The sequence below is a fragment of the Engystomops pustulosus genome, chromosome 2, assembly GCF_040894005.1.
Source record: "Engystomops pustulosus chromosome 2, aEngPut4.maternal, whole genome shotgun sequence".
Lineage (NCBI taxonomy): Eukaryota > Metazoa > Chordata > Amphibia > Anura > Leptodactylidae > Engystomops > Engystomops pustulosus.
In genome coordinates this window covers 95247493-95259893 of record NC_092412.1, presented here as the reverse complement: position 1 = coordinate 95259893, position 12401 = coordinate 95247493, and the positions used below count along the sequence as shown (strand labels likewise).

Sequence of the window (12401 nt, the reverse complement as noted above, 5' to 3'; positions counted from 1 at the left end):
TGACACAAATATTATATTTTCACATGATCTGTTGCCCTCTAGTTTTTAGATGTTTTTATCACATACAGAAATACAAGTGCAATCATATTATGAGTGACAAGCTTTTATTGACGATTGCTGGTCCTTCTTGGGTGCCCTGGAGCTTTTTTGGTAGAAATGGAACCTCTCTCCTTGAATTCCTTGATGATGCGATAGATTGTTGACTGAGGTGCAATCTTTCTAGCTGCGATACTCTTTCCTGTTAGGCCAGTTTTGTATAGTGCAATGATGACTGCACGTGTTTATTTAGAGATAACCATGGTTAACAGAAGAGAAACAATGATGCCAAGCACCAGCCTCCTATTAAAGTGTCCAGTGGTGTGATTCTTACTTAATCATGACAGATTGATCTCCAGCCCTGTCCTCATCAACACCCACAGCTGTGTTACTGGAGCAATCACTGAAACGATGTTAGCTGCTCCTTTTAAGGCGCCTGCAATGAAGTTGAAATGTGTTTTGGGGGAAAATGTTCATTTGCTAGGCAAATATTGACTTTGCAATTAATTGCTGTTAAGCTGATCACTCTTTATAACATTCTGGTACAGTATATGCAAATTCCTATTATAAAACCTGATGCAGTAGACTTTGTAAAAATTAACGTTTGTAACTTTCTCAAAACTTTTGGCCATGACTGTACTGCATTACTACTGCATTAGGGCTGAATACTTACGGGAAAAATGAAATGCCCTCCCCCCCCCATTAAAAATATTAAGAAAGAAATCTAAGTGGACAACTGCTATGGAAACAAATACAATATGTCCAGTGAAAATACCTGCAATGTTTATATCAAAATTATAAACCTGCCAAGAATGTAGCAAAAACATAAATATATTCCAGCAAGGAATATACCAAACACATAGATGCCAATGACGAGCCCACACATATAAATATTTACCGGCAATTAATAAGTAGCACATAATAATATCCTGCACTTATAAATTTATACCAAACTACACTACTACACACATCACTATATACCAGCATTACATGTACAGCACATCTGAGCTGCACTCGGGCACAGACCTCACTTACATCAGGTAGAGAACATAATGGAAACTTCTCCAGGCCGTCACTTATCTCTGCACCCAAGTGACTGGTGTCTGGGGAACATCTCTACACTCCATACCTAAAAAAAATCAGTCCCCACATAACAGCTAAAAGCCCCATCAATATTCTATAATATATACTACCATATAATTTCCCCCTCATGAATCTGATAGCACATTTCCCCAGTATATAGCCAGCCAATATATATCCAACTAGATCCATAGTGTATAGCCAGCCAGACTTCCTACCCCCCCCCCCCAGTATATAGCCAGACAAAAAGCCCCTCAGTAGTATATTGCCAGCCAATATATATGCAGCCATCCCTATAATATATAGCCAGTCAGTCCCCCCCAGTATATAGCCAGTCTGCCCCCTCTGTAGTATGTAGGCAGCCTACCCCCCCCCCCCCCTGTAGCATATAGCTAGCCAGCCTGCCTGACCCCCGTAGTATATAGCCAGCCTCTGCAAAAAAAAAAAAAAAAAAATAATACTCACCTACCTCCTTGGTTCCCTGGAACTGCATGGAACGTCCCTCTGCGCCAGCTTCCTTTCACTCTTTGACCCAGTGGCGCCTGAGCTGCATGCCTGGGTCATAGAGGGTGCTGGCTGTGCATAGCTATTGGCGATATGTGTATCTAAGTTGCACATACTGCTGATTGCTACTGAGGGCCGGGACAACGACCCAGGATGGGAGGCTCGAGTAGGACCCTAGGTGATCTCCTACCCCTCATCCCGGCCCTGTCTAGAACTATCTAAATTGGCTATTTAAGCACAGGAAACAGTAATGATTTTTTTTTGCATAAAAACCATCATTAACACCATACACACTTGATTTATTCATCGGTATTACTGAAACTGTCATGCCATAACTTGGCTGTGTGTTGTAGCCAAGCATACAAACCTGCAGCTGAGCCTTGACTTTCTGCTTTGGCAATTCTGGAACAGAAGACTGGATCCAAATTTCTTTGTGTTAACTTACCAAGACTATGAAGGCTATGACATACAATAGACACATCAGTACTTATAAAATATATTTTTATTCAGGATAATTACAACAGCGCTGTCTTGGGAATTTCTTAAAAAATGTAAGCACATAACATCATTCATAATAACATCAGTAGAAACAAAACCATTGACCTGTAGCTCTATGGATATGTCTGTGTGTGTAAATATCCATCAAGAAGTAACAATTCCTCCTCTTGAAATATATTAATATTTGGACATTTTTCTTTAGTTAGATGATACATAGCCTGAGGAGATTTGCATATTTTGCTGAGTATTTGAAATTCATTAGCTGAAGTGGAAGGACTATTATATTTTGTGGAGGAAAAACAGCTGGATAATAAAATGCAGAGTAATGAGAGGAGATGATCCAGGAATGGTATTTCATGGGAATTACTGTATTATTTTGTATAAATAAACCATATAGTAAACTACTACAAGCCAAAAGGGTCAATCTCTCAATGCTGGGAGTTCCCACAAATCAGAGCCCTGATGATCTGCTGTTGGGGAACTTGTTTCTCCTGCTGTGCCAAATAGTAGCTTGCGATGCCCTCATATGCATTATTACAAGGCGTTTTCCTTCATACCTGTATGATTTTAGCGCTGTTACCGTAGTATGTTAATGCTTTGGATCTACACTTTTATATGTATACAACTCTTGGTGAAGTCAAAATGTTATATAAGCTTTTGGCTCATACCACTACAGAAATATTTTCTAGTAATGTACATAGTTTTGTACTTATATATAAGGCTCCAACTGCTGTCAGTGACCACTGTTATGTTAAAGGAAAATTGTCTTGGATGGAGGAATGTGCCTCAAACAATGCTGCTCTTATTGTGAATGACATTGCGCTTTTTTATTATGGAAATGTTTATGGGATAGTAATTTGGTCTAGATAAATAAACATTTATATCAGCTAAAGCCGCTATGCAAATATGGTGAAACATTGTCATAACATAATAAGCATACGAAGAGTATTGGCCCATTTACAAGAAGCCCTCTAGTAGACACCATTCAGCATGGTTTAGGAGTGTGTAGAGACATGGCATTGATTTACTACATATTAAGGCCCAAAACATAAGCAAATGTCACATACTGTAATGTTACATTCATTTTATTTACATTTCACTTTTGTTTGTAAACTCTATGTACATTATAGAAATTGTAGTTGCTTAATTTTGCCATTTTGAGTATTGCAGGGACCTTTAAGTGCAAATGATTATATTTAAAGTTTACTAAATAAAAATTAGCAAATATACCAGAAATAATGTACAGAAACAAAATAAAACCCCAATACCAGCAGTATCAGTCCCGTCCCCACCGCCAGTGGTCACATGCTGTTAATGAACAGGTCCTGCTGACACCAGTGTCGGGCTGTGCTGATGACCTGAGCAATAATCATCATAATAATAATAATTTTTTGTCATTTACACTATTTCCAGCATATAGGCTTATTTTTACATTGGACACCCTCTATAAGATATTGTTAAAAGAAAATGGCCTGTGGCAATGAAGATTGTGTAAGTAAAGAAAATGAGAGTAATTGTAACGCAGTAAAGAAGAAATATTACAGTAAACTACCTACAACCAGTGTGGCCTGCTGTGTGCTCAGGAATACTTCTAGCCTTGTCTTAGAGTACAGTAATGTATAGTCATTTGGGCTTCTCTACTTTATGTAAATTGGCCAGTTCTGCAGTTCTGTATAAGTTTGCCTAAATCAGGAGTGAGTCCTAAACACCTAAGGCCCCTTTCACACTCACGTTGCAGATCAGGTCAGAGTCTGATCAGGGTGCGATCAGGGTTTGGTCAGTGAAAAACTGACATTTTGCATCAGAGTTCAATCAGTTTTCTGTCAGCGTTTTTTCAGTGTCTCAGTTTCTCTCACACGTTTTCAACGCTTTTTTGAAAAAGAGTTATCACTGAGCCCCATCTTTTCTAAGGCAATTGATGTATTGGACTTGCATGTCTCAGAGAGCAATGCGATTTTGACGGTCTCAATAGACTTGTATGGTGCGTGACTTTCAAAAGTAGAGTATGCTTACAAAAAAGCGTGTGTGTGTGTGTGTGTGAAAAAAAATGCAAGTCTGAAAAAGCCTGTTGATTTCAATGGGTGAGAGTGCAATGCAAGTTCTGCACGTCAAAAGCACGCACAGAACACAAAAACACTGAAAAATGCAAGTGTGGAAGGGGCTTAAGACAAGCTAGTTATCCCATTTCATGTTTTGTAACAGAACACAGAAGCTGAGCTCAGTTTATTCCATGAGAGCAATACAAATGTAGGTTCCATGTCTGGTTTACACTTGCATACAGGGATGTCAATTACGGATTAAAATATTTTCACACATATAATGGTTTCTATTCAGCAATGAGACCCACACTGGTTCTAGTCAATTTAAACCACAATTGGGAAAGTACAAGAAGGGACATGTTACGTGCATCAGCCCATTCATTCATGTGTTACTTGATGATTTTATTTTGTGTAAAAAACAATTCAAAGACCTTGAAGATAAAACACTAAACACTATATCATATAAATGGTATTCTCTGTCATGGCATTGATCCCAAATGAATGGCTGAACAAAAATCACTAGTGAGGTAATAAGTTAAAATTGAGCACCAATAATACATATGTTAAATGTTTCCTTATAAAAAGATACCATACATAGAAGTTTACAGATTTTTCATGCATACTTGGCAGCGGCTGATATTATTCCGTATCAGGCCGGCTTTCAGTGTATCTGCGGAGGGAGAGCTCTGGAATGTCTTGTCGATAGTTGTAAGCCAGAAACTGTATTTGTTAGCAAAGTAGTGACAAGTTCCCCGAGCACCGTTGCATTCAATGAACGGAGTCGATCTGAAATCTTCTAAGCAACTTCCAGGTGAAGACAAAGACTGTCCTCCTCCTTCATCGCCTGCGGCTGTGTGCTGAGGTAAAGATAGAAAAGTCAGATTTATACGAATATGCTTTCCATGTTACTATGGATGATCAGTCAGCTACAGCTTTATATATATCTGATACTATGTATAATACAAAGGATGCTCTCAGCCAAGAATCGCGTGTACATGCAGACATCTCCTGTGCAGAGTCATGTACGGGAAACCTGGAAGTTACACAAATCACTAAGGAAGATGTTATATGAAAGTATTACTAACCTGGACTTAAATAAAGCCTGTCACTAGGTAAATGCAGTCTAGCAGGAAACAATATAGAGCAGGAGAGAGCAGATTGTAAATTGTGTCCTACTAGCAGACATCATGTAATGGTGTGGTAAGAGATGAGCAGCCTGTAAACAGTGTCATATCTGTTTTTTTTTTATAGATGGAATGTTGTTTTTAATAGAACAATGTGTGGTATTATATATCCTACTGGTGAACTTTTATTAACCCTTTCTGTACAGGATAATTTTTTTAAAAAAAGAACACAAATCTGTTGTTTTTTTTATAAATAAAAATGTTCTGCCTTTATTATTGGACCTAAATAACATAAAAACTGTTTTTAAAAACTGTCTCTGGTTAAATATGCATACAGTGATACTAAATTCATAATTCAAATTTTTTTTAACCCCTTCATGACAGATGGTCTTTTGTGCCTGAATGTCCATGTAAATTTTTGACGTTTTGCGATGTGTGTTTTAAATATCGATATTTCTGGACATGCTTTACATATCATAACAGGTTTTTTTTTATGACATTTGAGATAAGAACTTGATAAAATAGTTTTATTAAATTTTTTTTCTTTATCAAGAAACCCCAGTGGACCCTGGGCTGCTGTGCAACACCTTCAGTACCCTGCGATTGCTGCTGTGGAGTGCTGATGGGGAACAGCTCCCTCCCTCTGCAGCTCCATGTTTGACTGCGGTGTCAAGGTGTTAACCCCTAGGGGACACAGCCTATTTTGGCCTTAAGGACGCGGCCCCATTATTCAAATCTGACCTGTGTCACTATAAGTGGTTATAGTTTTGGAACGCTATGAGATATCCAGGGGATTTTGAGATTGTTTTCTCGTGGCACATTGTACTTCAAATTAGTTTAAAAATTTGGATGATATCTTTTGTGTTTAGTTATGAAAAAAAACTAAATTTGGCAAAAATTTGGAAAAATTCTTTATTTTCAATGTTCTAAATTCTCTACTTTTGATGCAGATAGTCATAGCTCCCAAATAAATTCATAACTTACATTTCCCAAATGTCTGCTTTATGTTGGCATGGTTTTTTAAGATTCCACATATTTTACTAGAATGTTATGAGGCTCAGAATTTAGGTATCATTTTTCAAATTTTTTGTAAAATCACCAAAACCTGTATTTAGATGGACCTGCTCAACTTCTAATTGACACTGAGAGGCCTAAATAATAGTGGGACTCGTAAAATACCCCATTGCGGAAACTACACACCTCAACGTATGAAAAACCACTTTTAAGAAGTTTGTTAACGCTTTATGTGTTTTATAGGGGTTAAAACAAAATGGAGGTGCAGTCTGCAAATTGTAATATTTTTTCACAATACACTCATTTTGGGTGGAAAATTAAACATTTACAATGGATTAAATGAATAAAGGCTCCACAAAGTTTGTTACCCAATTTCTCCCGAGTACACGGATACCCCATATGTGCTGGTAACCTGCTGTATGGGCGCACGGCCGGGCATAGAAGGGAAGGAGGCGCCATGCAGATCAGATTTGCTATGTCACATGGTACAGGCTATAATTTTTTTCTTTTTTTAATGTGGACCTATAGGGGCTTATTTCTTTTGCCACATGAGATGCACTTTTCTGGTACGTAATTTGGGGGAATCTATAGGCTAATTGGTGAGATTTTATTAACTCTTTGTTGGTGGGGGGAAATGAAAATCATCACTTTTCAGGAAGATTTTTATGGGGTTTTTTTTTTGGCTGTTTACCATACCATAAAAATAGTATATTATTTTTATTCTATGGGTCGCCACGATTACAAAAAGACCTCATTTATATAGATTTTTTATTTTTTCCCCATTTTTAGTGCATAAAAAGTAATTTGGCAAAAATGTTGTTACTTTTAGCATCACCGTCTTTCATATGCATAACTTTTTTATTTTTCGCCTCACAAATCTGTTTAAGGGCTTATTTTTTGCGAGAAGGATTGTTCTTTTTAGTGGTCTTATTTTAGAGTGCATAACATTTTTTAAATCCCTTTTTAGAGCATTTTTATAGGGTATTAATTGAAAATGATCTTTTTTCTGGAGCTTTTTTTTGTTTTGTTTTTTACGGGGTTAACTTTGCGGATCTAATAACGATTCTGTTTTATTATGCAGATTGTTACGGACGCAGGGATACCAAATATGTGGGGGTTTTGTGTATTTTATTCAATTGTACTGAATAAAAACCAATTTGGAGAAAATCTTGTTCATTTTAGCATCATCATCTTTTCATATGCATAACTTTTTTATTTTTCGGCTGACAAGTCTAGTTAGGGGCTTATTTTTTGCGAGAAGAGTTGTTCTTTTTAGTGGGCTTATTTTGGAGTGCATAACATTTTTTAAATTACTTTTTAGAGCATTTTTTATAGGGTATTAATTAAAAATTATCTTTTTTCGGAACGTTTTTGCGTTTTTTTTTCTACGGCGTGTACCGTGCGGGTCCAGTAACGATTCTGTTTTATTATACAGATTGTTACGGACGCGGCAATACCAAATATGTGGGGTTTTTTGTGTTTTTGTGTTTTTTATACTTTATTAAGTGTTTTTATGGGAAAGTGACATTTTAGGGGCTTATATTTTTATGTATTTATTTTTTATTTATTATAATGTGTAGTGTTAATTGTTTTTTCATATTTTTACTTCTACATACTTGAACTTAAACCAGTGATGCTCTGATCACTGGTTTAAGTCCAATACACTGCTCTACAATACTATTTTATTGTAGAGCAGTGTAAACTGTCTGAGCAAGCTTGCGCATGCTCAGACAGTTTACAGTCAGACCCGGAAGGGGTCTGACTGCCATGGAAACCGGGCAGCTCCGGGGCAGATGCCAGTCCTCGGAGCTGCCCAGAAGTGGATCGGATCCCCCGGTAAGCGGCACGGGGGATCCGATCCACAGCGCAAACACCCTTACACGCCGCGGTCATGTTTGACCGCGGCGTGTAAGGGGTTAACACCCGCGATCGGAGCCGGCTCCGATCGCGGGTGTTAGCGCAGGCTGTCAGCTGTACTAGACAGCTGACAGCCGCTGCTTCTGGTACCGGCTCCGTTCGTGAGCCGGTGCCAGAAGCAGGACGTTATAGAACGTCCCCGTGCGCTAAGCATCTAGCCCCGGGGACGTACTATAACGTCCTGGTGCGCTAGGGGTTAAACAACGGGGATCCGAGCTTTTCTAATCCCCCTAGGTGTTAGCGCCGGGGTTGGGCCATAATAACACAGCCCAGCAGTAGGAGGATGCTAGATCCTGCATTCTTCTTCTCATGAGGTACCACTGAAAGGTGTTGCATCAGAAAAAGGCGTATTAAAGCGGTATTCTGGGAATATGAATGTCTGATACAAAATCCTTAATGCTAAAAATAAATGAAAACCTAAATGTCATTAATCACAAAATGGAGCTTTAATAGTTTGCTTTTATGATTCGCAAAATTTTATGGGCTTTCTACAGCAGGCAGAGTTATCTACAAGATGGCCCCCATCTACAACTACAACCCCCAAGATGCCTCAATTTTCGGTAACAGATCTTCTCTCTTATGCTCTGTTCCCAGGGATGATCCAACAGAAGGTCGTGCCCAGTTATGTGTGTAACTGCCATCACTGCACACTGCCCCACTGAGATGGGTCTCTACCAACTACAGCCAAACATAGTGATGATCATGTGACCAGCAGCCATCTTCTGTCCTGTGTCTGTTCCACTGGAAATTATAGGTCCAGTAGGATTTTAATACTTCATTGTAGTGTCTGTTGACAACAATTTTATGCTTAGTGGAGGAAAATTTTAAATTACATCTAATTACATAATACAGCTTATATTTTAATTACTCATTTGAATATGAATTATGATTATTCATGGAATACCCCGATAAAATGGTCATTAATCTTCAAGTATAAAAAGGTACCATAAAAATGCAGATGGTCTGACGCGTTTTGAACTTACACAGTCTAGACATTCTAAGGTATCGGCTCATTACATCTGATACAAGATGGAAGTGAAAAGCACTTGAAAAAAAAAGCAGTATTTTATGACCAGTCAGTCAGTAAGAGGCTCCCTTTAGTATGGTAAAATAAACTGTAGTATGGGAGAATTTTATTGGAGATAAATAGATGATAGGGGGATTGAAGGGCAGCACGGTGGCTCAGTTGTTAGCACTACAGCCTTGCAACGCTGGTCAACATCTTCAAAGAGTTTGTATGTTGTTTGTGTGGGTTTCGTCCAGGTCCACCGGTTTCCTCCCACACTCCAAAAACCTACTGGTAGGTTGATTAGATTAAAAATTTCCTCTAAAATATGTACAAATCCAGAATGCTTATATAAAAAAAAAAAAAAATTCCTAAAACAGTAAGATGTGAGGAGATCATACATACCGCACATGTGTATATCCACCTAAATATGCAGCAAAGGGAACGTTAAATCCACAGGGGACACCAAACAATTTTTGCAGAAAATTGTACTGCGCATCACAAAGATCTATCATTATATTATCCCTTACACAACGGTAACCCAAATAAATAACTATATATCCATAAACCAAGCTAATGAGATAACAAAAGTCACTTTTAGATATGCGCCATTGTATTAGCCGCACAATAACAGAAGCCTCCGCGCTTCATAAGAATTTGAGTGAGAACGTCATAACATAGGTGTAAATAACGGAGGATGGTGTGATATAAAAACTTTATTCCAGAACATGTGCATGTTTTTGGTGTTACATATGGACATGTTCTGGGTCGCGGTGTTAATATATAATACTGACATTAGGCGAAGAGGAGCGCATGTTCATCGTATCAGTCAATTTCTCAAAAGTAAAAGCTATCACGAAATATAAAGCAATAAGAGAGAAAGTGTGTTCTTAGATAGTTCTGGACAGGAGAGGGTTAAAACATGAATATTAGTTGATATTATCCCTTATCAAAATGTAGTAACATATAAAGTGAATATTTCCATTATCTGTGAGGTGCAGCAGCTCCTGTGTCCAGCGGTCTCAGAATTCTCCCTGTAGCCTGATGGCTAAGAATCTGGAGGGGGTACAATTCAGGGGGCTGTATCTCTGGCTCTGTGACACATAGAACCTCACTTCTTTTTCCCTATTGAAGAAGAGAGTCCTCTTTTATATGAAGCTTGTGCTTCTAATCGTCAGGAAAACTGAGATATTAACTGTTAAAATTACGTCGGGAGTGATTTTTATATATAAAAATCGCACCTGATGTTTCACTTTAAACCTGAATATCTCCGGATCCATAGCACCTAGAAACAAAATTTTAGATTCATTTGAAAGAACAGATTCTCCTCTTTCATCGGCCCTGGGCAAGTTCCCACTTTGCCTACCCATAGCGCAGTCCCTGAAGAGGGGCTAAAAAACATGCATGTTGTATTCAAAATTTTCTCTGTTTTGTAAGGCTTAAACCCAGTCTCCACCACTTTTCGGACAGAACACTCGTTCAATGGGTACAACTAAAAGTGTCATCTAATATATGGCTACTACAGGCAGGTGAGTTGAAATCTCTTTTTTTTCTATTGCATTAGGATATTATAGAGCATGAGCAGCAGAGCAGTTGGATAACAATAGTTTATGAATATAAATTCTTTATATATTTAGCAGACAGTCCTAGTTAGTTAATTATAGCTTTCCTACAGTAGTGCACGTAAAAAGGTTAGAGAATTAAACTAATGAAAAAGAATACAAATTCAAAATACTGAATATTTCCACACATATACACACAACTTTATAGAAGTCTGTTTAGTTTGTTCTGCAGATCAAACTGTATTTTATTTTGGGAAATTCACTTTAATTTTATCAAAATTAATTTAAAAAATTATGGTTAATTTACATGTCAGGTTATCATATTTATGACAACAAGACAACAGTGATAAAATACTAACCATAAGGAATGAATATCCGATCCACAAGCTTCTCCAGCCTTCTGGACAGAATGGGATGGAAGTATCTTGGCTATGGACCGCAATTGCAACAGCAGGAGCCTCACAAACAGTACAACGACTTATATAGGGCTCAATCTCTTCTTCTACTAGAGGCATCATTGGAAGAGGAGCTGTGGTTGACAGCCAGTAAGATTTATCATTACGACTGGCATAATAGCACACATCACCTGGGTTACAGTATAAGAATGGCATTGTACTGAAGCGCTGAAGGCACGATCCAGCCAGACCTAGAGTAACACAGCAAATATAGTTATAAATAGGATTGCATACCATGTCTGTTATCATCATAAAGTTTCATTCTGATAAAGTCTATAACTGCTGGCCATGTTCACTTGGGATGTCTGAACTTTTCAAGTGGGAAAATGTAGTTAATAAATAAAATGTAAGTTACCTAAGTCTTGATTGTGCGCTTTCTCCTGCCCTTCAAAATACAACAAACTGTATCCATCCCACAACTTTGCCATGCCCAGAGGGCACATGGGTTCTTGGTCAGTCTGGCTGTGTTTAACTAGCAGATAGCCAATGTTTACACTTCTGCCTGGCATACCGGGCAACCCAACAGTACCTGGTACACCAGGATTTCCTGTCAAACAAAAAAAGAGCAATGAAAAGATAAATTGCTGAAAATAACACAAACAGTTAAAAGGCATTTTCCAGGAATTCGGAAATTATACTTTCACTGTACTTGACTGGATATATCAACTATATCTGTTTGGGCTAGTTCATATATTTCCATTGAACTCTTGTTTACCTTCCCTTCCGTCATGTTTCCATTAATTATTACAGCACAAATGACGGGGGCTGAACACTGTTTTTACTGTTAAAAAAAAAGAACAGCATGACAGAAGGGTGATTACGCTGGTAGAGTTTAGCCCAATATAAAATTTTGTGATACTATGATTTTAAGATTTTATTTTTTTGTAAAATAAAGTGTTACTTTTTATGTTTACAATAAAATAGTGGGTTCTTCCCCCTCAAGGGGGCCCTAGCCTAGCATCTTTAAAGAAATATGTAAGGCCCCATGCACGCGACCTTTGGGGGATGTATATATGTACATGTCCTATCTTTCCCCGTGTTACGGGCCGTGCGCCATGCATCGCTATGGAGAGGGGAGGGGTTACAACTTCTCCTCTCCATCGCGGCGAACTTATTCCCGCCGGGACACATATGTTTGTGTGAATGTAGCCTTAAAGAGGACCTGT

The 12401-nt window shown here is 38.1% G+C and overlaps 1 protein-coding gene across 3 annotated transcripts in view; it reads right to left on the bottom strand.

Moving 5' to 3' along the window:
• Nucleotides 1-2103: 2103 nt before the first annotated feature.
• The window catches only part of COL4A2 (collagen type IV alpha 2 chain), a 178849-nt gene continuing 168551 nt past the window's right edge, over nucleotides 2104-12401 (bottom strand). For all 3 annotated transcript variants that reach the window (XM_072135559.1, XM_072135561.1, XM_072135560.1), the window contains 3 exons: nucleotides 11591-11782; nucleotides 11140-11426; nucleotides 2104-5014 (listed from right to left, as the gene is read on the bottom strand). In XM_072135559.1, coding sequence (XP_071991660.1) covers nucleotides 4760-5014; nucleotides 11140-11426; nucleotides 11591-11782 — 734 coding nt within the window. In that variant the 3' untranslated portion in view covers nucleotides 2104-4759. The remainder of the gene's footprint in view (nucleotides 5015-11139; nucleotides 11427-11590; nucleotides 11783-12401) is intronic.